This window comes from Pseudonaja textilis, chromosome 1 (genome assembly GCF_049901715.1).
Source record: "Pseudonaja textilis isolate UNSWEBS1 chromosome 1, rPseTex1.2, whole genome shotgun sequence".
Lineage (NCBI taxonomy): Eukaryota > Metazoa > Chordata > Lepidosauria > Squamata > Elapidae > Pseudonaja > Pseudonaja textilis.
In genome coordinates this window covers 308,435,518-308,459,401 of record NC_141990.1, presented here as the reverse complement: position 1 = coordinate 308,459,401, position 23,884 = coordinate 308,435,518, and the positions used below count along the sequence as shown (strand labels likewise).

General features: G+C 38.2%; 1 protein-coding gene across 2 annotated transcripts in view; it reads left to right on the top strand.

Moving 5' to 3' along the window:
* The window catches only part of SAMD4A (sterile alpha motif domain containing 4A), a 152,111-nt gene that overhangs the window by 106,730 nt on the left and 21,497 nt on the right, over positions 1-23,884 (top strand). Inside the window, exons 4-8 of one of the 2 annotated variants that reach the window (XM_026698717.2) lie at positions 9,136-9,399; positions 13,594-13,703; positions 15,004-15,090; positions 19,168-19,456; positions 23,679-23,764. In XM_026698717.2, coding sequence (XP_026554502.1) covers positions 9,136-9,399; positions 13,594-13,703; positions 15,004-15,090; positions 19,168-19,456; positions 23,679-23,764 — 836 coding nt within the window. The remainder of the gene's footprint in view (positions 1-9,135; positions 9,400-13,593; positions 13,704-15,003; positions 15,091-19,167; positions 19,457-23,678; positions 23,765-23,884) is intronic. The other variant, XM_026698718.2, reaches the window with a different exon arrangement.

Below are 23,884 nucleotides of genomic sequence, written 5' to 3'. Positions count from 1 at the left end.
AGAAAGGAGAAAGAATCAAGGAAAATATTGAAATGAATAGATGACCAAGGCCAAGGTTGCTATGGTAGTAAAGAGAAGAAGGAAATCATTCGAGACTTCTATGGGAAATTATATATGCAAGAGAATATTGATGAGGAAAGAGTTAAACAGTACTTACAGAATGCTAATTTACCTCAGATACCTAAAGAGATTGAAACAATGTTAGAAAGCAATATAACGATGATGGAGTTAACTGAAGCACTCAAGAAGCAAAATAATGGAAAGGCACCAGGACCAGATGGACTTCCGGCAGAATTTTATAAAACATTACAAGAATCGTTGAATCTTCCATTGCTAGAAGTTATGAGTGAAGTTATGTTAAAGAAGAAGATACCTAAATCATGGTCAGAAGCCTACATTACACTTATTCCAAAAGAGGAGGCTGATCCATTACAAATTAAAAACTATAGACCTATTTCTCTACTAAATGCAGATTATAAAATCTTCGCTTCAATATTGGCAGAAAGACTTAAAAAATATCTAAATAATTTTATTCATCCTGATCAAAATGGATTTCTGCCAAAGAGACAAATTAAAGATAATATGAGCGTAATCTTGGACACCTTGGAATACTACGAGGCACATCCTGAAAAATAAATGGCTCTGATATTTCTAGATGCACAGAAGGCATTTGATAATGTGAATTGGCGATTCATGTTATTACTGTTGGAACAGATGGGTTTTGCTAGAAAAATTATTCAAGCAATAGAAGCTATATACTATAAGCAAACGGCAAAGGTAATGATAGAGGGAGAACTGACAGACTCTATCAATATAAGAAAAGGAACAAGTCAAGGGTGCCCACTATCACCTTTGTTGTTTGTGTTAACTTTGGAAGTGCTAAACAGAAATATTAGAGATGAAAAGAATATAAAAGGAATGAAAATCAAAAAGGAAGAATTTAAGCTGCAAGCATTTGCGGATGATCTGGTTTTCATCTTAGAAGACCCTCTAGAAACAGCACCAAAATTGATAGAAAAGATAGAGACATATGGAAAGGTGGCTGGTTTGAAAATAAATAAAGATAAGACAAAGATCTTGACAAAGAATATGCTATTAAGACAAAAGGAAGAACTGGCAGACCTATTGAAAATTCAGGTCACGAATAAGATCAAGTACTTGGGGATATATTTGACAGCAAGATGTAGTACACTAAAAGACAATAATTATATCAAACTTAAACAGCAGATAGCGCTAGATCTGGCAAAATGGGAAAATTTACAACTGTCACTAATAGGGAGAATTTCAACAATCAAGATGAATATATTACCCAGAATTTTATATTTGTTTCAAACAATTCCAATTAGGCTTGGAAAAGATTACTTTGAAGATTTAAATAAAGTTGTGTTGAAATATATATGGCAAAGTAAGAAAGCGAGAATAAAGTTAAAACTTTTGCAAGATGCTAGAATTAGAGGAAGATTCGGTTTGCCTAATTGGGAGTTGTACTATCAAGCTACAAATCTGATGTGGGTTAAGGAATGGATAACACTAAGAAATACTAGATTGTTGACATTAGAAAGACATGACTTGTTGTTGGGACGGCATGCTTTTTTATGGTATAAAGGAACTAAAACACAGGGGTATTTTAGAAGACATTATATATGGGAGTCTCTGTGGTTAAACTGGGAGAAGATTAAAAGACAATGTTATTTGAAAATTCCAGTCTGGTTATCGACTATTGAAGCATTTTCTTATCCTGTAATATACAAAAAGGAACAAACAGTTGGATATGGTGAAATATTGAATGAAAAGGGTGAACTCAAATCTATACAAAAACTAGAGGAACAAGGTATAAAGATGAATTGGTTTTCATATGCGCAAATACATTCAAGGTATGATAAAGATTCTAAAATGGAAGGTTTCTATGATAAATTGACTGATTTAGATAAGATTTTGACAGGTACTGATGAAAAGGTGATTAAAAAATTGTATGGATATTTATTAGAAATTAAATTAGAAGAAGAACAAGTTAAAGAAACTATGATTGCTTGGGGAAAGAATTTTGGATATGGGATCGATTTAGAGAAATGGCAAAAATTGTGGTCTCAAAATTATAAAATGACAATGTCAACAGCATATAAAGAAAATTTGTATAAGATGTTTTACAGGTGGCATTTTCCCTTGACAAGAATAGCAAGAATGTTCAAGAATAAATCCGAAAAATGTTGGAAATGTCATCAGACACCCGGCTCATATTACCATATGTGGTGGACTTGTGCGGATGCTAAAAAATACTGGACTAAAACCCACATGTGGTTGGAAAATATGACAAAAAAACATGTAGACTTGAAACCAGAGATATTTTTATTGGGAATTTTACCTGAAATATATAGTAAAGACTTGAAATACTTGATTGTAAATGTATTAACAGCACCTAGGATTGTATTTGCTAAAAACTGGAAAAATGAGAAAATACCATCACAGGAGGGAAATTATTAAGAAAATATTGGAATGTGCTGAAATGAGTAGATTGACATTTGAAATTAGAGAACAAGAGGATAAACAATTTTATAAAATTTGGGATCTATTCTATCAATGGTTAGACAATAAAATAAAGTAATGAAATATGTAGAAATATTATTAGAAAATAATAAATATAGAAAGATGTACTTCTTTCTTATTATCTCTACAAAATGATTTTAGGATAGATTTGGGATGATAATACGAACTGTTATAAAACGAACTAAGTAAATTATGATTATCTTGTAAAACATGAATGATTAAAAGTACAGTCAAATGATTGATTAATAATGATACTAAGGTATTTAATTTTTGATTGAAAATATGAGATTATATGCAATGTAATTGTAATTGAAGACTATGAAATGGAAGCACAAAACAATTCGTAAACCAACCGGCACACTGTATGTACACATATGGAAGATGGCTTGGTGTTTTTATGCTTTGTTTGTTTATATTTGTTTTTAAAAACCAATAAAAATTTATAAAAAAAAATACAGTAAAGTATCCAAACAAATGACTGGGTGTTGTACTAAAAGAGTTCAGGATGAGCAATTTCCCTATTTACAAGAATCACTAATAATGAATAGGAAAACAGTCAAATGGTCATCCTATATCCTCACTAGGTATGTTAAGAAATTTCTTGGGAAACTTTTATCAGACAAAATTGTAGTCTCAAGCACATACAGTTGAAAAAAATATAAATAGCAAAATAATGCTTAGAATCATTTGATGCAAATTAGAGCTCCATATGGAAATAGATATGCCAGAAGTTCTCATTGTAGAAAACGCTAAAGAACAAGATACATTATCGCTAAGGCACACTGGATAATTGAGAAAGCCACAAATACCAACAAGACGTCAGCCTGTGCTTTCTTTCATTATTGAAAGACCTTCAGTTGTGTCAACCATGAATGTCCTTAGAAAAAGGAAATCCCAGAATGAACTTGTGGGAAGACACTACACAAGACAGGAAGCCAGGAACCCAGACAAAACACGGCAAAACGGGCCAGTTCCAAGTTGGCAAAGGAGTAAGACAAGACTCAGTAGTCTTTCCTTAATTCATTCAATCTTTATGCTGAATATAAATCGAGGTAGGCTGGACTGGAAAATGATTTTAAAATTGAACAAAGATACATCAATGACCTGCAGAGTGTGATTGATATTGCTCTGATAACTGAAAATGCACATAATTTGGAATCTCTAATACCTGAAAGTCAAAAGTCAAAGGCGGGGGGAAAATAAGCCTATGTTTAAACATATAAAGCAGGTGACAACAGGTACAGCAACCAGCTTTAGATCTGACAGTGAAGATACTGAAGTGGTGGAGATAGCTTCTGCCTTTTAGGATAATCCATCAACCATAAAGGAAGCATCAAGAAATATGCTGCAGGCTAGCACTTAGTTGGGTAGCAGTGAAGTTCTTGGAAAAAGATATTCAGAGGCTAGGGCATGTCAGAATCATGCAGAGAATGTTTTTTTTCTGTAATACTTTATGGAAGCAAAACTTGATCTTTGAAGGAAGAGGTTATTGATGTCTTTGATGTCGGAGAAGACTCTTGAGATTACCATGGATAGCCAAGAAAGCAAAAGTGAGTGATAAAACAAATCAACCCAGGGTTCTAACTTATGGTGGCAAAAATATTATTGGAGACATTATGCAAAGACCAGGAAACTGTAATGCTGGGAACAATGGAAAGAAAGAGAAAAAGGACAACCAAGCAGCAAGGTTGATGGACTGAATTAGAATGTGATGATGGCTGAACCACTAGAAAACCTGAAGAGACAGGTTGGGAAAAAGACATCCTCCGGAAGAGTTATGTGGTTGGTTAGAGTCAGCACCAATTTGATGGAATGCAAACATATCAATCAATATATTACCACAAATATTTGTAAAACAATTTAATAAACCAAACTTGATGTGCTCACAAAAAATGGAAAATTGTAAGTAATTGAATTTAACCCCAAGTTGCACTCTCCGCCTCCTGAAATCCAAGTCAATGTGACAAGTCAAATATTTTTTTTAAAAAGTGAGTCTTGATTGCTAAATAGTTCCAGGTAAGTTCTCAACTTAAAACCATTCATTTATTTAGTGACTGTTTTAAGTTACAACAGCATTTTAAAAAAGTGACATAACCATTTTTCATACTTACGACCGTTGCAGCATCTCCATGGTCATGTGATCATAATTCAGGCACTTGGCAACTGACATGTACTTATGACAGTTGCACTGTCCCTGGGTCATGTGATCACCCTTTGTAATCTTCCCAGCGAGCTTCTTAAAAGCAAAGTCAGTGAGGGAAATCAGATTTGTTTAATTACTGCATGATTCACTTATCAATTGCAGTGATTTGCTTAACAACTGTAGCAGAAAATATCATATAGCAATTGCCTTGCTTAGCAACAGAAATTTTGGGCTCCGTTATGATTGTAGGTCAAGGACCACCTTTTGAGCAGATCTCCATTTTATATGCTTGCTGCTTTCATAGGTTTTTTTTTTTTTTGAGTGCCTCAAGTTAGATTTTTTTGTGCTTCCAAGAAATAGGTCTATATGGTATAATGTAGTTCCAGGATGCAAAAAGTCTCCACAAAAATAATGGTTTTTAGCACATTTTAGTTGTTGGTTGATAATGTAATCTGTCTCATATGTAATATTGCATTTGCATAACTATCCTATCTCCCAATTTATCCCAATTTCAGTCGGATATCTGTTTAGCCACTCCATGTATCTGATAAAATGAGACGCAGCTCAGAAAAATGTTACATTTTTTAAAATGTATTCATAGGAAATAATGTACCAGCCACCTCCTAGTTCCAGAATCTGAGTAAGTTTAGTTTGGTTGTAGAATATCTGTGAAGGTGAAAAGCAAATATATATACATTCAGCAATGATTTTTGTTTGAAAACAGCAGCAATGCATTGGTAAGGAAATGTACCTTTTACTGGAACAAAGACTAGTTATAGTCTATTGATTAGTTCTGAAAATCCATTTAGCCATCCTTCCAAATGCCAGGCATTTAAGGTGCTTCACCTAATCCACACTAAAAATATATATGAATCATAGATAATAATGTTCAATACCGCTGCAAACATAATGCATCCCTCCATTTCTTTTTAAACCAATTTGCAAGTACAGAAAGTTGTAGGATAAAGGGACATTCAAGAGTTCTCCACTCCTCTACTTGTTGTAGAATACCTTATGCCACCAGACTTGAAATTCTAGACCTAGAAAACTTTGAATTACGCCGTCTTCGGACTGATCTAAGTATGGTATATAAAATCATACATTGCAACAACTTACCTGTCAATGAATACTTCAGCTTCAACCATAACAACACAAGAGCACACAATAGATACAAACTCAAGGTTAAACGCACCAAACTTGATTGCAGGAAATACGACTTCAGCAACAGAGTGGTCAATGTCTGGAATACTCTACCTGACTCTGTTTTTTTCCCCAAACCCCAAAAACTTTAACCTTAGACTGTCTACTATTGACCTCACCCCTTTCCTAAGAGGTCTGTAGAGGGCATGCATAAGCGCACTGATGTGCCTACCGTCCCTGACCTATTATTTTTCTTATATGTACCCATTTCATGTATTCATAACTACGTATATACTTATACCTATTATCTTGTAAGCGATTGACAAATCAAATAAATAAATAAATAAAATAAAACATAGGAGTGCTGCTTCCCAGCTTAGCATCCTTCAGATGTGTCAATCATCAGCCCCTAGGATAGGGACGTCAAGTTAAAGATGGAGAGATTAAAAACTGGGAGACTGTGAGTGCTAGTCCTTCCTTAGGCACAAAACCAGCTGAGAGACTTTGGGCTAGTCACACGCTCCCAGCCTTAGAAAGAAGAAGGCAGTGGTAACCATTCCCAAAGGCTTGCCAAGAAAACTGCAGGGCCTTTTCCAGGGAGTTTCCAAGAGTCAAAAACTGACTTGAAATGACACACGCTCTCTCCAAATGCCCCCCTCTTCCCAAATGCTCTTTTCTGAAAATAATTTCATTGTACTGCTTTCTCTGCATGAGGAGAAACATCACGTTCTTACAGTTACAGCAGTTGTGTAATATGTCTTCCGGTACACCTCAGATCTGTTTACTTTATTAGGAAACAAGACATCTGTTGTTGAGGAACACGGCAGAGTATCATCATATTAGTTTGGGGGAAAAGAAGTTTATTCACTGTATTTTGGTGGGTTTGATGGACATGCAGAAAGGGGTTTAGGGGGTGATAGAAATAAGGATGCATGTGAAGATGTGACCCAACGCATAGATCTCGGAAGCACAGGCAAGGAAGGAAATATATTTTAAACTAAGAAAAAAAAAATAGAACAGAATAACAGAGTTGGAAGGGACCTTTGGAGGTCTTCCAACACTTCTGCTTAAGCAGGAAACCCTATGCCATTTCAGGCAAATCTAATCTCTTCTTAAAAACTTCCAGCGTTGGAGCGTCCACAATTTCTGGAGGTGAAACGTTCAGAACAATAGAATAACAGAGCTGGAAGTGACCTTGGAGCTCTGCTAATGCAGTGGTCGCCAAGCAGTGGGCCAGGGACCACTGGTGGTCCACAAGAAAATTTTAGTGGTCCGCAGAGAAATGTCACCCCCAAAGCACCCCCCAAAGCAATCCAGGCTGCGCGGGAACACAAGGCTGCGCCACCCACATGGCCTGTGGGAACAGAAGGCTTGCATCTCTTGCATTGCGAACAACACGAGGTAGTGAGGAGAGGGGGGAAGGGGCGGAGGGGAGGAACTTACCCCATGCGCTCCACGTGCCTCGCCTGGCCACCGGGCTGCTTCTTCCCTTTTCTTTCTTCTTCTGCTTTTGCCTGCACACAAGGAAAGCAGCAGAAAGTCTTTCTTTCTCTCCCCCAAACTCCCTCAGAAATGAGTCTTTGGGACCCATCCTGCTCCAAGAGGCTGCGCCGGCACAAGTCTCACAAAGACTCATTTCTGGCAGAGTTTGGGGGAGAGAAAGAAAAACTTCTGCTGCTCTCCTTGCATTAAGCCAAAAGTCTCTAAATAAATAATGATCTATCAGTCGGAAAATGGGGTGGGGAATTTTCCTGCAGACTTTTTAAAAATTTTTCCAGGGACTTAAAATTATGAGTTAGGTGGTCCCTGAGGTCCAAAAGTTTGGCAACCCCTGTTCTAATCTACTCCCATCTCAAGCAGAAGACTATATCATTCAGACAAATGGCTGTCAATTTTTTCTTAAAAACCTCCAGTGTTCACCCACAATTTCTGGAGGGAAGCCATTCCACTGATTAATTGTTCTGTCGGGAAGTTTCTCTATAGTTTTCAGTTGGGTCTCTCCTTGATCAACAGATTAACAGAGTTGGAAGGACCTTGTACTCTTAAGTCATCTAGTCCAGCCCCCCCACAGCCAAGCAGGAAACCCTACACCATCTCTTGAGTAAACCACAGAGGGAAAATGGAGCTGGCAAACACCCTTCACTAGGCACAATCCATCTCTTATAGGTCAAATTTCCTTCCTTAATTAATACACACTTGTGTTTCAGTGATGTTGTAATCTCGACTTATAACCACAGTTGAGATGAGAATTTCCATTGCTAAGCAAGGCAGTTGCTAAGTGAGTCACACCCCATTTTCTGCCCATTTTTGCCACAGTTGGTAAGCAAATCACTGCAGTTATATGAATCATGCAGTCGACTTTGCGTATCAGATAGGAAGGTTGCAATCATATGAACCAGGGACGTAAATATAAGCTGGTTGCCAAGTATGTAAATCTTGATCAAATGACCATGGGGTTGCCGTGATGGTCCTGTGAAGGACCAATTGTAAGTCATTTTTTTCATTGCCATTGTAACTTCAATTGGTCACTAAACAAATGATTGTAAGTAGAGGACTACCTGCATTGTATGTTTTAAGTAGAAATGACCCTTACTAAGAGAAAAAATATCAGTTTTGTGATAGTAATGCCACTTAATACAATACTAATTTTATCACCAGATGGATATTGTATGTAATGTAGTGGAGGTTTCAGACATTATGATAAACTGACTTGTATTCATTTAGTGCAGGGGTGTCAAACTCTTGTCACATTGTTGTCACGTGACGTATTGTGAGTTCCCCCCACTTAACTAAACTGAGGTGGGCGTGGCCAGTGCATGACGCATCTGGGCCGTGGGTTACGAGTTTGATGCCCCTGATTTAGTGGATCACTTTGCTTAAAGGATGCAAAGTAAAATATTGAAGTAGTGACTCAGCAAGAACATTTTTATCAGATTAAAAATGCAACTTAATGAAAGTGACATGTTTGTCCAATTCATACGTTAAGCCAATGGTTCTTAAAGTAAGGGTAAATACCCCCAAGGGACTTGTACATATCCTGGGACTAATGGAGCAATTTAAAATTGCTTGTTTGTGAGTTCACAATCCAGTTTCAGGCTGCCATTGTCAACACTCTTGTATAAAAGAACCGTCAAGTAGGTTGGTTTTTTGGTGGCAGTAATGTCAGACCAGAAAAAGGAGTAATTGGGTCAAACCATTTAAGAACTACTAGTTTAAATGGTGACTTGCATTCAAGGTTTGCTTTGATCTGCTAACCATTGGGGGAGAAATAGCTTGCTTTAATTTGTTTTCCACCTTGTTTGTTTCAGTTCTCTCAAGTCAGACCCATCACAGCCCTCTGAAACGGTCTGTGTCCCTCACCCCACCCATGACTGTGCCTAGCCAGCCCCTCGGACATGGATGGATGTCTCATGAGGACTTGCGGGATAGGGGACCCCAGGGCATCCCTTCCGATCATGCCCCCCTGTCTCCGCAAAGCAGTGTAGCCTCCTCAGGCAGTGGTGGGAGTGAACATTTAGAAGATCAGACTTCTACTCGTAACACATTCCAGGAAGAAGGGAGTGGTATGAAAGGTGAGTGGAAAGAAATGAACGTTTTCCCTTCCTGTCCTGATTGCTTAACAACATGTGTGCCTACATTCACACAAAGTCCTGAAGTTGTTTGAAACACATTCTTCAAAAACAGAATATGGAGAAATTTTCATTCCATTTCTGACCTTAGGCTGCAGTTTAAAACTCTTCCATTAAACAGGTTGATTTGCAGAAGTTATTCCAGTTTATTTATTAGCTGAGATGGAATGTCTCCCCTAGGACAGCTATCAAGCTAGGTGAAAAAATATCACATCCTGCAATCCAAATTTCAATACAGAAAGTATGAAGCACATTAGCCCTCCCAGCCAAACCAGAGAGAAAACACAACAAAGTGAACTAATTATACTTTATTGTAAGGCTCCTTTAACAGAACTGTGCAAGTCTGAAGGCCCAAACTTCCTGCTTTCATTTTAACTGCTTGAATCCATTAGGGCAGATCTTTCTTAAGTTTCTTTCTCTGGCCATTAAGTGACTGTGGAGTCCTGCATCTCTTCTCTGTTTCCTAGATAACATCTCCTCTCTTCCCCCAATTTTATTCATTACAGTTCCTTATACTGGGTTCGTCCTTTGCATTGAACCATAACTTGGTTTATTTTGTTTTACTTATTATGTTGTGCAGGCAGGTAGTTGCTCTATATTTGATAAACACTGATTAATAAACCAGCAAGCATGTGAGCCCACTCAGTAGAAAAAATATATTTGGAATAGCTGGCTGAGAAGAAAAGAGTGCTGGAGTTCTGGTTTATGCATATCAAATACACACACATGACACAAAATGAAGAGAACTAATGAGTCTACTGGAAGAGCAGGCTGTTTAGCAAAATTGTAGGCACTGTGCAACCTTCTTTCTCTCCCATCTGAGTCTTTTCCCCATATAGCCAATAAAATTACAACCTTGACACACACCACAGCAAACAATACAGTAGTTGAACAACAAAGGCATTCTTGGCCTTGTCTTAAGAGAATAACAGAGCTGAAAGGGACCTTGTGTCAGAGTGTTTGCAGCGTGACTACTATTATGAGACAACCCAGGAGCAAAACACAGCACACAGAGACTTAGACATTTAACAGTGGTTTATATACAAGACATATACAGAAATATATGTGGTAGGCAAATATGCGACAAGCATTCAATCTTCTTAACTCTACATGGAGAACTCTGCAATGGATACAGGGCACAAGGAGAAAGAATACGCCCTCTAATGGCTGCCTTATATAAACCCCTCTTAAAGTGGTAAAACTTCTGTGGACCCCTTCTTAGTCTAAAACCGGCAATACCAATGCTGATTCATCTTCATTGCATCAGCCTTACACTGCATCAGTCTTACATTGCATCAGCTTTACAGCTAGTCAGCTCTTAAATCTCAATATCTTAACACCTTGGAGATCTAGCCCTACCCCATGCTCTGGCAGGAGATCCTATACCATTTCAGACAAATGGTTGTCCAATCTTTTCTTTTAAAAACCTCCAGTGATGGAACACCTACAATTTCTTAAGGCAAGTTATTCAACTGATTGATTCCAGGTTAATTTTTCCCTAATTTGCAACCATAAGGATTCCTGGTGGTCTCCCGTTCAGGTACCAATTAGTCCTGACTGCTCAGTGTCCAAGCCAGAAAGTCTGACCTGATTGGGCAGGGAGGGTCATATGGCAGAAGATGGGTCTGTGTTTAAAGCAGGAAAAAGGCAAAATGGAGATATTTAAAAATTCTGGATTGCATATCCCGTAAGTCCCAAATCACCAGGCTTGAATAATACAGGATGGGAGTTACACATTCAGACTGGGTGGGTGCTTGGTTGCCTCTTCCCAGCTTAATATCAATTCAAATTGTTAAATGGAACCATCGGCCTCAAACCGCATAGGTAATACTCAACTTAAACAACAGTCCATTTAGTGACTGTTTGAAATTACAACAGCACTGAAAAAAAGTGACATGACCATTGTAGCATCTCCGTGGTCATGTGATGAAAATTCAGATACGTGGCAACTGATCATATTTACTGTGTCCCGGGGGTCCTGTAACCTTTTCATGTCCTTCTGACAAGCAAAGTCAATGGGGAAGCCAGATTTACTTAACATCCAAGATTCACTAAAAAATTTCAGTGATTCACTTAACCAGTGTATCAAGAAAAATCATAGAATCATAAAATGGAACAAAATTCACTTAACCTCTGTCTCACTTAGGAACAGAAATTTTGGGCTCAATTGTGATCAGAAGCATGATCAGAAGGAATGCTACAATGGTGTGAAAAGTGTGAAAAATGGTCACTTTTTCAGTGCCGTAATGTTGGACAGTCAATAAATAAGTCGAGTGCTACCCATATTTAATTGGATAGTACAAGTCTCTCCTATTCTTACGCAGTTCCATTAAATAATACATATAATAAGTATCCTGGACCTTATTCCTCCAGGTGTGTGTACATAAGTCCTTGCTGACTAAGGATTATGAGTTGACATGCAACCCATCTAGATGACCCCAATTTGAAAATACGCCTGTGTGCAGAGTATTTCTGGCTTCTGCATCAGCATAAGCGGGATTTTTTTGTTATCACCTTCCATGTGTACTTCTATCTATGCCATGGCATGTTAACCAGGAGTTAGCTGGTCCCATCTGTTGCTTCTCCTTTACAGCTAAGCATGATGAGGAAATGGCCTTTTTCCAATGTCTCATTCTGCTTCTCAAGGGGGCAGTTTTGTGGGAGTTGTGCTTTTACTTCTCTTCACATTGCTTCAAATGATGCTTAGAAGACTTGTGTAAGGCTTCCCTGCTTTGGTTGAAATAATTCTTTTTCAAACTTGGGAACTTTTAAAATGTGTGGACTTCAACTCCCAGGATCCCCCAGCTTTAGATTAAAGAATGCAAAGAGGAAACACAACTATTCGAGCAATGTCAGAATGGCAGCTCAGTAAAAAGGGCTAAATTCCAAACCTGTTAGTGGAGAGCTACTAATTTGCATTTCATAATTAGCATAAATTCAAGCCATGCAGTTATTGCTTAGGGACTGTATAAGTGTGCAATCTGGTATCCACCATGATCCTGAATCTTGTAAAAAATCTATGGAGAATAAAAGTAAAATGTCAGATTCTTCACAACACAATTCAGCACAGCAGAGAAAATAATGTCTAATTTATTATTTTGCCAGAAATTTATCATGTTTGTCGGTAATTTTTAATGGAGAGGAACATGGTTTAATTAGTTGGTTACTCAGTTGGTATCCCTATTGCAAACTTTCACAAGTGCAAATGCTTAAAAGAGCAGATTATTTTGATGCTACAAGCATTACAATGTGCTTGGAATCTGGAGAGTTCAGCCTTATCATGAATACTCTGCCTTCTGTTTCTTCCTACTGCTATAAAAGGCTAAAAAAGCAGGAATGATTATGAAAGCATAGAATCCTAATTATAGATCTTGGTATCCTACTTTCTTTACAGTCAGGATCACAAAGTGGGATTTCTTCTTTCTTTTTTTGGAAACTTTGGAAATGGCAAACAAGGATCATGATCTATCTGCTAATAAACAGATAGAAATTTTGTTTAGCTATATAGTTTAATGGAAGGAAGGAGGTGGGAGCAAACAGGCCCTGTACGTAAGCCCACTGTTCCTTCACAATAAAACAGGATTCTCTAGAATACCATTGATGTTGTGTCTGAACGATACCCTGCCCTGTATAAATCATTTGACATCAGATCATTGTTTTGAAGAGCACGACATGGATATTTTTAGAAGCCATGTGTCAGGACTATCTCCAATCAATCCCTACGAAAGAAAACCCTTGACTCCATAGATTCAGAAGAAAGGTATTTTTACTAGGAAAGAACACTCTATTTTGTGACATGTCATGCTGGCCACTTGACTGTGGAAATGTCTTCTGACAGTGTTGGCTCAATGGCCTAGAAATAGAGATGAGCAATGCCCCTTAAAGTCGGCTATGACTAGTGGAGTAAAATCCACTGGAACTCTTACCTACAGGCAAGGATTTTTATGTAGTTTTAATCTCAGATTTTCACTATAGTTTGTATAATTGTATTTCTTGTTCATTGTTGGTATAATTATTTATAATTTTTAAAATAATTTTTGCCATTGGCCCAAGCAGCTGGTTATGGAGCAGATTATCCTAATGATTGCTCTGCTACTCTTAAGATGTAATTGTTGTGTTTGTCTGTTCCACATATAGATGTTCCTGCCTGGCTCAAAAGTCTGCGTCTCCATAAGTATGCTGCCCTTTTTTCCCAGATGACCTATGATGAAATGATGTCCTTGACAGAATGTCATCTTGAGGCTCAAGTATGTTAGATTATCTAGCTTAAAAAAATAGCTTCTGAGTTGCTTTGGCCATTTGATGCCCAATTATCTGATGATCATCCAATTTAAGAGCAGATTAAACACTTTTTTTATTAGCACTAATTCTGCCTAAATGCTTATACAAATAAATACCAGATTTGAAGGAGGAAAGAGATGTTCTTAGTCTGAACCATTATCCTCACTAATGACTGGTACTGCTTTAACTGGTATGTTTCCTCCTATGGCTACAAGAAAATGCCAGCCTTACAAAAGCTTTTATACAGGCTTTTATTTGGCAAACTGTCTTTTCTTTTGACCAGAGGGAATGTTCTCTGAACTAAGGTGCACTCTGAATGCTCTGGTAGATAGAATTAAAGATCAGAGGATACCTGGTCCTTTTTCATCTGATGAAATCACCACTTCTATTTTTCCTCCCGAATCTCCACTCATTCTAGATCGAGAGAGAGATTAGGGAAATAGCAATAGCACTTAGACTTATATACTGCTTTATAGTGCTTTACAGCCCTCTCCAAGCAGTTTACAGAGTCTGTACATTTCCCCGAATAATCTGGGTCCTCATTTTACCCATCTCGGAAGGATGGAAGGCTGAGTCAACCTTGAGCCTGGTGAGATTCGATTTGCCAAATTGCAGGCAACTGGCTGTCAGCAGAAATAGCCTACAGTACTGCACTCTAACCACTGTGCCACCAAAGCTCTTGATCAAATCCTTTGATCTATACCACCGGCAAGCTTTCTTCACTGGAACAGAAATCTTGTGTGACTGAAAAGCATCCATCTCTCTTTAACGAATTAAATAATTAAGATTGGAAGCAATTAGGTCTTGATCAGGCACATTTTGACTCGTTCTAAAAGATTCAGCAGATTTTTCAGGCCTTGGGGGCCATAATACTATGTACTATACCAGAGCACCCTGCCTCAGACATCTGAAATCTGGTATGTAATTATGATAAGCAAATTATAACAAGGTTTGCAGTGATTGCAACCTAAACTCTAACCTATCAATGATGAACTCATTTGCTCAAAGGATTCTCATAAGAATATTGGAATCTAGTAAACTTTCTTAAGATTTAGTAATTTTACCAGCTTTCATACATCTATACATTTAGCATCTACCAATGTTATAATGCTGGTTCTGTATTGATCTAAATAGTTAAGTGGCTAGGACCTATTGGAACCTCATCACATATAGGTTGCTTTAGTCTAGAGTGATTAACTGTGTTTCCCCCATGTGCGACAATCCTGTATATGTGTACTAATATTGTGTTCTATGTCTCTGTTGCAGAATGTTACCAAAGGTGCAAGGCATAAGATTGTGATCAGTATCCAAAAGTTAAAAGAGAGGCAGAATCTCCTCAAATCCTTGGAAAGAGTAAGTACTGTCTGTTTTTTCTTTAAAAACAAATGAGAGTTTGGCTATTACTTCAGCTAAATGTATGGATAATGCTCTGAAGCTCTTTGCCTATATGTATACCTCTGTACTGATGAATTGCTATATATAACATAGTCACTTCCTTTCCCACAACTGGGTATGACTTTTGGTTTAGGAATTGTGATCTACAACCTACCCTACCTACACACATACATACCTTCTTCATTCATTGATCCATTCATTCAGTATTTCTGTGGCTATCTATTCACACATGACTCAGGATGGCTTACAAGGGGTTAAAACATCAATATATTCAATTAAAACAAGAATAAAAATGGTTGTGCGAGAGTGGAGAGAGTTCACAAAGATTAACAAGCCACCCAAAAAGAGTAAGGTCTACAAGATTCACCTGTAAAACAGCAGGATTGAGGCTGCACAAATCTTGAAGGAGATGTGATTCCAGAGTGACCCATTTGTGTGAGTCCATGCAATATCTAAGCATAGACCACTCAACTAGAGAATTATGACAAACAAGATTACTGACCTGTATGGTTGCAGTTATTAGATCTTTACCAGATTAAGCATATTGTATGAATATAGCACCATGTTCTTCAAAAGCAATAGAGAAATTATTGAAGTGAAATGGAATACAAGGAGAATAAAACTGAGATGAATACAAAAAAAAAGATTACAGAAAGAAGGAACAAAATTCGGTGGCAGCACTTTCCTAGTCTTGGCGGATCTAAAACAAAGATAAATAGGATCAGACTTGGTTAGCCTTGAGTAAGAGACATCCAGTAAATTCTAAGGCAGTAAGTTAGACTAGGTTATGAAAAAAAGTCCTAGAAGAAAGCAAAGAATTCTTCTGTACTTTGACCAAGAAAATGACATTGATGTAGTCACCAGGAAACAGGCTTCTCTTGAAGGAATTTCAAACTTTTTTTTACCATAAATAAAGAAGAGATAAATACAAGTAGTCCCCAACTTAAAACCACAACTGGGGCTGGAATTTCCATTATAAGTCATTGTAATCATAAGTCACGTCATAGTCAATTTTACAACAATTTCTACAACAGTCATTAAGCAAATCAGTTTGGTTGTTAAGCAACTCAATAGTCATTTTATGATTCCAGCTTCCCTAGTGGGCTTTTTTTTTTTGCTGGAAATTCACAAAAAGGCCACAGGTAGTGATCATAGCAATAGCACTTAGACTTATCTATCACATCATAGTGCTTTATAGCCTTCTCTAAGCGGTTTACAAAGTCAGCATACTGCCCCCAACAATCTGGCTCCCCATTTTCTCCACCTCTTAAAGATGTAAGGCTGAATCAATCTTGAGGCGGTGAGGATCTAACTCCTGGCAGCAGGCTGAATTAGCCCGCAATACTGCATTCTAACCACTGCACCACCATGGCTCCTAAAAGTCATGTGACTTTCCTGCAAATAAATGTGTCGGCCTTGGAAGCCTTATTTTATTTAGAAGCTTCGAGGCTGCTACAATTTGTGCCTGGGAATTTGGGAGGGGGGATTTCATAGAGAGGTGGAAGATTAGACTCAACCACATTCTTCTCAAAAGCCAAGGTACCCTGCACCTGGAGAGGAGTGTCTGGAGGGATGTCCCCAGTTGGGACGATGGTTGATTGGACATGTGATGGACTAGTGAGTGCAGGGGATGGGTTTTTGATTTTCAATTGAGAAGGGAAAACCTTACAAATGTTCGTTTAATGACAGTTTGAATTAACAACAGCCTCAGAATTAATAACGGCCTGTAAAGGCACTTCTGATCATTGCAAAACGTGGCCCCATTTCTCCTGCAGCCATGTAATTAGAGTCTTGAATTTTGGCAACCCGTTCACACTTACGACCACTTGCCACTTGCCAAGAGCCTTGTAATCATGTGATTGCCACTTGCAATCTTCTCCAGTGACTTCCTTAGAAGGTCACCGGGAAAGTCGGCAGGGTAGGTTGCAAGCTGATGCTACCTGCCCAAGGTAGGAGCTCCTGCCCTCTCATCTCTTGGGGTCAGTCTAAAAGAGCTCCCTGCTGAAGGATTTCAAATTGGTGCCTGCTTGAATTTTGGCTGCAGAAATCACTTTTTCAACAGGCCTTGGGGGTGGGAATGTTAAGATCTGCTCCATTTTGTACTCTAAAGATTAATGAAAGTGGAGTCCCATTTCTCTCAGGGACTTTGTTTTTATTATATTGTATTGGTATTTTAAACTATACAGTTTAACCTTATTTGTGTGAACAAGGCAAGCAAGCTGTTCAGAGTCAGCTTTGACTGGAGGGATATATAAGCCCTGTAACTAAGCTAACAGAAAAATCAATAAAGTGGCCCTACTTTGTTCCAGCATGCGAGTACCCAATTAGGAAGGGACAGAATTTGCTCGCCATTATACATTCTCATGTTGTCCAGCCCACTCGGTCTGTATTCATGAGCATGCAGTCATGGAAAGCTTTCTTCCTCTCTCTCCCTCCTTTTAAAGTGTTGTAATCTTATTCTCAAAATGTATATTTTCATCTAAAAGCTAACAGGGTCACTCGCAAGAGTTCTCATCAGTGGTGAGATTCAAAAATGTTTTACTATCAGATCTTGTGTGGGATTATCAGAAACACACATAATATTGTGTGACATGTTCACAATCGTACTTGGGTTTCTGCAGCATCTTGAAGAGGGTTTTGGGTTTTTTTAGCAGTCTTGCATCAGATCTCATGAAGTGTCAGCTTTTTCACACAACAAGCATCAGCTTTTTCACATACCAGGCTTTTGACATATTATGGGGCTGCAGCAGAAGCACCACTTTGCACCATTGAAACCATGTTCCTACTTCTGATCTAAATCCATCTAGATGTCACACTCTTTAGTTACTTTATACGTAAACATTGTGGCTCCAGTTGAATATTCTCATCTAGGGAGTCATGAAAAACAGTGAAGAATAAATGGAATTGTGTGAACAGTGCAATATAGTAGGTTATGGAAGTGTTTAGAGCTATTGATAAGAAACGAAGTTTGATAAGACTTGCTAAGATTGTCTAAAGGGAAAGTTAGCTATAACAGTGGCTTCTTCGGAGTACTTTTGTTTCTTTCAAGACAAAATATTTAGGCTTAATATTATTAAATTAAATTATTTTGTTTTGCTAACTTTGATACTGAAATGGATCGTTCATATCCAAGGAATAAGTTTTGAATACAGAAACAAAAAACAGGAAAAAAATTTATCACCTGTTTACATGGAAGCTGGCCATGTTGGAAAGAGGATGTTAATGTAGATGGACCTTTGATCTTATATTCTTAACAGAGGGTCCAATGTCATGGTTTCTCCCAGTAGAGGCTGGGAACTATAATTGTACAAAGTTGATTAATTCCATTACCTGTCAATCTTCCTAACAAAAATGACTGATAGTTTCTAGGTTGCAATTCAGTATATAAATATGTCGAAATTATTTCTAATTTAACATTAGGAAAATCTTCTAAGTGAGAGTAAGGATCACATACAAATTATTGATGGAGACAGTGAGCTCCTTTTCACTAGATCTGCTGAAGAGAGCCATTTGTTAGGAGTGAGTTGATTTTCATCAATCCTCCCATCAATTTATTCTAGATTGACTAAAAAAATAGGAAATTATATGGAGGAGCAAGAATTTTAATCTAGATTTCATTAAAATAAGGATTTGAACCCAGATTTCACAGAATCAAGGCAGCATGTTTCTTACAGTTTTGGCTTAGATGGGTGTGTAAACTCAGTGATCATTATTTATGAACAATTATTTAGGGTTTTAGCATCAAACCCAACTGGCTTTTATTTATTTTACAAATAATACAAAAAGATTAAGCAAGTCATGTTTGGTTGCAATGTATGAACCAAAGCTAAAATGACATTTTTAGTGTCTTATATTCTGCTGACTTGTCAGGTGTTAAATGTTATTTAGGTTTCTTCTTTGGGTCATCTTTCTGATTTATCTTATGCCAATTCTATTGATGTTTCATTGATACTCCTGCTTGGCTCAGAACTATGACATGTTGGGATGGTTCAGGATTTGAGACGCTCACAGGTGGGTCTGTTTTGCTACCCGCAGGATATCCTAGAAGGAGGCAATCTGCGCCTCCCTCTGCAGGAGCTTCACCAAATGATCCTTACCCCAATCAAAGCATACGCTTCACGGAACCTGTCAGTGGATGAGCACACTTCTCATCTCCACCGACCAACTTCTCTGATTGGCTCAGACAACCCAGGGTTGGATTGCAAGGACTCTGCCTCAGGAGGAATGCAGCACCACAGCTTACCTGGTTGTGAGGGGGAAACTGGAGGTGTCCCTTTGCCAGAAGGGGACATCCCAGGACAGTTTACTAAAGTGATGGGAAAAGGTGAGTTTGCTTTTTTATTCATGGTCCACTTGTGCCTGTTGCAAATCGACATTCATTAGCCATTCTGCTCCAGGGATTTCTTACTCAATTAATTAATGTAGAGGCTGCCTGATCCAAATGTCTCAGGATGGTTTACCTCTAACAACCAACTTATTAAAAGAAAATTACAGTCAACTGGAAAAGCAAAGTGCAAAGAACTGGAGAAGAAGCAATGGGTGGAAACTAATCAAGGAGAGAAGCAACTTAGAACTAAGGAGAATTTTCCTGACAGTTAGAACAATTAATCAGTGGAACAACTTGCCTCCAGAAGTTGTGAATGATCCAACGCTGGAAGTTTTTAAAAAGATGTTGGATAACCATTTGTCTGAACTGGTGTAGGGTTTCCTGCCTAAGCAGGGGGTTGGACTAGAAGACCTCCAAGGTCCCTTCCGACTCTGTTATTCTGTTCTATTCTAAATCAAAACCAAAAAGTTGGCTCCACAATCACATTGGCCTTAGTACTGATTCAGAGAACGGAGCAATGAGGAGCTAAAGCAGAAAGGCTCAGCCTGTTTTTCCAGAATCCTGTGCAAGCTGCCAACCCAGAAGCATCCATTATGGGAAGACTTAGAACAAGGGTGGGTGATTAAGTTTTCTCAGGGGCCAGATGGGGACTGTTCTGCAGGGCTGCTGTGAGCCTCTTGATGCTACCTGCTCCCCACACTCCCTGTTGCTGCTCCGATGCCCCCTCCACCTCACTCCCACAGGCTGAACTGGAACCGCCCAAAGGCCCGCAGGCTTTTAAATGCCCAGGTCTGACCTACAAGGTCAAAAGTCGGGGTACAGCCACCATTTGGTTTCCTTTTGATCCCCCATAGTGAATGTGCCTGTTTTTTTCCACAGTGTTTGAGAACTTCTTCCCATGTAACCCAGAAATGATTTGCTCCTGACTTTCCTGGGATTGTTTTTTTAAAATTACCTATTGATTCTAGGAATTCCCTGATGTGCTCCTATCCAAGAATAAAGTTCATATTGCTCAATTTTTGCAGTGTCACTCAAGATCAGCTAAGTGCTGCCATCTGTTGTGACCCATTCAACTTGAATTAAGTCTATTGCAAATAAAAGTTTTTATGAGGGCTTCGTCTGTCAAATATTATTTGGAATGCAGTCACGCTCCATACTAAAGTAACGATGATCCTTTACTTGAAAAAGTTTGATCTAATAGAATTAGATATTAGGTAATTCTCCTTCTCAGATCCATTTAATAACTTGAATATCATACGTTTAAATACAGGATGCAGTTTTCATTTTTGTAATTTTGCTTTGCATATTATTGTACCCTCACTCTGTTTGCTTTATCTGCTGTATAGGTAGTCCTTGATTTACAAGTTCATTTAGTGACCATTCAAAGTTACAAGGGCACTGAAAAAAATGATTTGTGGTCATTTTTCACACTTACGACCGTTTCAGCTTCTCTACGGTCATGTGATCACCTTTGACAAGCAAAGTCAATGGGGAAAACCAGATTCACTTAACAACCATGTTACTAATTTAACATCTACAGGGATTCACTTAACAAATAAGTGGGGCAAAACTCAATTCACAAATTTCTCACTTAGCAACATAAATTCTGGGCTCAACTGTGGTTGTAAGTCGAAGGCTACCTGTATATGAACCTTTTTTTTCACTTTCTCTTCTTGTCTTCCTTGTTCTGTTTCTCATTCTGTCCCCATTTATCCGAAATGCAATTGCTATATACATTTGCTGTGATTTGTGTCCCTACCGAGCAAACTGCAGTGAAGATCTCATACTTTGATCTTGCCACCTTCCATAGTTGCAGCAACAGCAACATTTAATACAGGCAGCAAAGCATCAGTCCAGGGCATTTGCAACTAAAATTGATTCCAAATTCAGCTGTGTTTGGAGTTGTTTGAATTCAAAATATAAGTGGCTTGTAGAGCATATTTTCGCATGTAAACAAATCCAGAATCAGTTTCTCAGATAGCAGGATCTTCCATAGAATTATAGAATACTTTTGAGTTGGGACAGCCTTTCAAATTAAAGTCATTCTGTGCCATCCATTGTGTATAGATCTATTAAACAGATGTCTCCAACCTTAGCAACTTTAAGACTTGTGGACTTTGCTGGCTGAGGAATTCTGGGAATCGAATTCCACAAGTCGTAAAGTTTCCAAGGTTAGAGACCCCTGTACTAAACCATCTGTGACAGGTCGCCATTCAGCTCCTTTTTGAAAATGTCCAATGAGGGGGAGTCCACCTTTCTTATATACACTAGTGTTTCTGAACCTTAGCAATGTTAAGGTACACAGACATCAACTCCCAGAATTCCTCAACCATGCTGGCTGGGGAATTCTGGGAATTGAAGTCCATGTTATCTTAAAATTGTTGAGAATCAGAAGCACTGTTCTACACAGATTGTTCTCTGCTGTTTTACAGCTCATGGCCAGGAACTATTTCTCATTATTCAGCCTGAATCTTAATTTCTTTTAATTTTAACTCAACAGCCCAGTCCTGGGTTGTTCGTTTCCCTGGTTTCAACAAAGAATAAATCTGCCCTTTCTTACACATGACAGGTTTTTTTTTAGATATTTGTAAACCTTTGCAAGCTAAATTACCTAGCTTCTTTGACAATTCCTTACAGGGCTTGGATTCTAGCACCCTGGTAATTGACTTTGTTCTGGCTTTTGTTACTCTTTTTAAGTGCATTTCCCAAAAACTGAACATAAAATTCCAAGGATGATCCAACCAGTGCTTTTAGATAGCCATTCCCAAATATAAATTTCGGATAACTATGATGTTCCATTTTAAATAGTAGGTCAATACATTCAAAAGATCAAAAAGTGTGAACTGTCATCTCCAGAAAAATTGTCCTGTCTACATATGCAATGGCTTACTGACATAATGGCCAAAAGCTGGGTGGGATCTGGAGGAAGAAAGCTGGCCTAATTGGGCCCATGGACTGCAGCTTCCTTAGGGATACCAGGACTGTAGCTGAGACACACTTTAAGTGCAATGTGTTTGACAATCAGACTTTAATGCCTACTGTTGACAAATATTGGCCTTTTAGACCTTGGAGCGACTGTGTCATCAAGATGTGCTGAATGACAGCTTCTTTCATTCCTGGTCAGTTTGCTCAATTGCTTTGAGCAAATGTTTGAACTTGTAGCTGTTTAGTCTAGAGGTTAAGGTACCAAGCTAGAAACCAGGAGTCACTGAGTTCTAATCTCGCCTTAGGCATGAAAGCTGGCTGGATGACCATGGTCCAGTCACTTTCTCTCATCCCAGACCACCTCATTGAGTGGTTGTTGTGGAAAAGTAAGATAAGGAAGGAGCATTAAATATAGCAATAGCACTTAGTCTTATTTACCACTTCATAGTGCTTTACAGCCCTCTAAGCAGTTGACAGAGTCAGCATATTGGCCGCAACAATCTGGGTCCTCATTTTACCGACCTTGGAAGGATGGAAGGCTGAGTGAATCTTGAGCCGGTTAAAATCGAACTCCTGGCAGTGGGCAAAGTTAGCCTGCAATACTGCATTCTAACTACTGCACCACCAAGCTCTTCAGTTACCACAGCACCACAGTTCACCATCTTAAATTATTTATAAAAATAATAAATGGAGCATATAAATAAATAAAGTAAATAAATAACTCAAGGGTACTGTATTATGGCAGACTAATCTAGATGTCACTGTTTGCTCAATGAATCCAATATGATTCAGTATGAAGAAGCATATTTTTATTTTATTTACTATACTATTTTATTGTAATAATAAAGTAATATAATGAATAACAATAAAATATTATAAAAATGTATTTGGTTGTATTATGTTCATACCTGCCCCCTAGTGGCAGTGATTAAGTTACATTATTCCTTATCTGTCCCATCTACTAAAGTCCTTCAGTAGCTTTTCAATACTGGAGCTGAGGAAGCAGGAGGCCCAGCAGCTTCCTTTTTATAAATAAATCCACATGGAATAATTCCAAGTTGACACCACAGTAACAGAAAGCAAAGAATGGAACAAAACTGAAAAAGGCATGAATGGAATCCAGCCCGTATCTGTGTACATTTTTTATTGACAGTTGTTTCCCATTGATGGCAATTCTTTTCAGGTCACCAGAATGAGGGCAGTTTGAGTTCATTCTTCAAGAGATTTAAAACAATTGCAAAATTCTCATTAAATGTAAAGTTATGGGGTTGATCATGATGTTGTTATTTTGCAGTTTGTACCCAGCTCCTTGTCTCCAGACCTGATGAGGAGAATATAAGCTCCTATTTACAACTCATAGACAAATGCCTAATTCATGAGGTGAGTAATTTTAGGGAGCTGAGGGGAGGGAGGGAGATTGGCAATCTCTTGTTCTGTTCCCATTTCTTGAAGAGATTTGCTGGATTTCCTAGATATGCAAATATGACCATTTGAGCACTA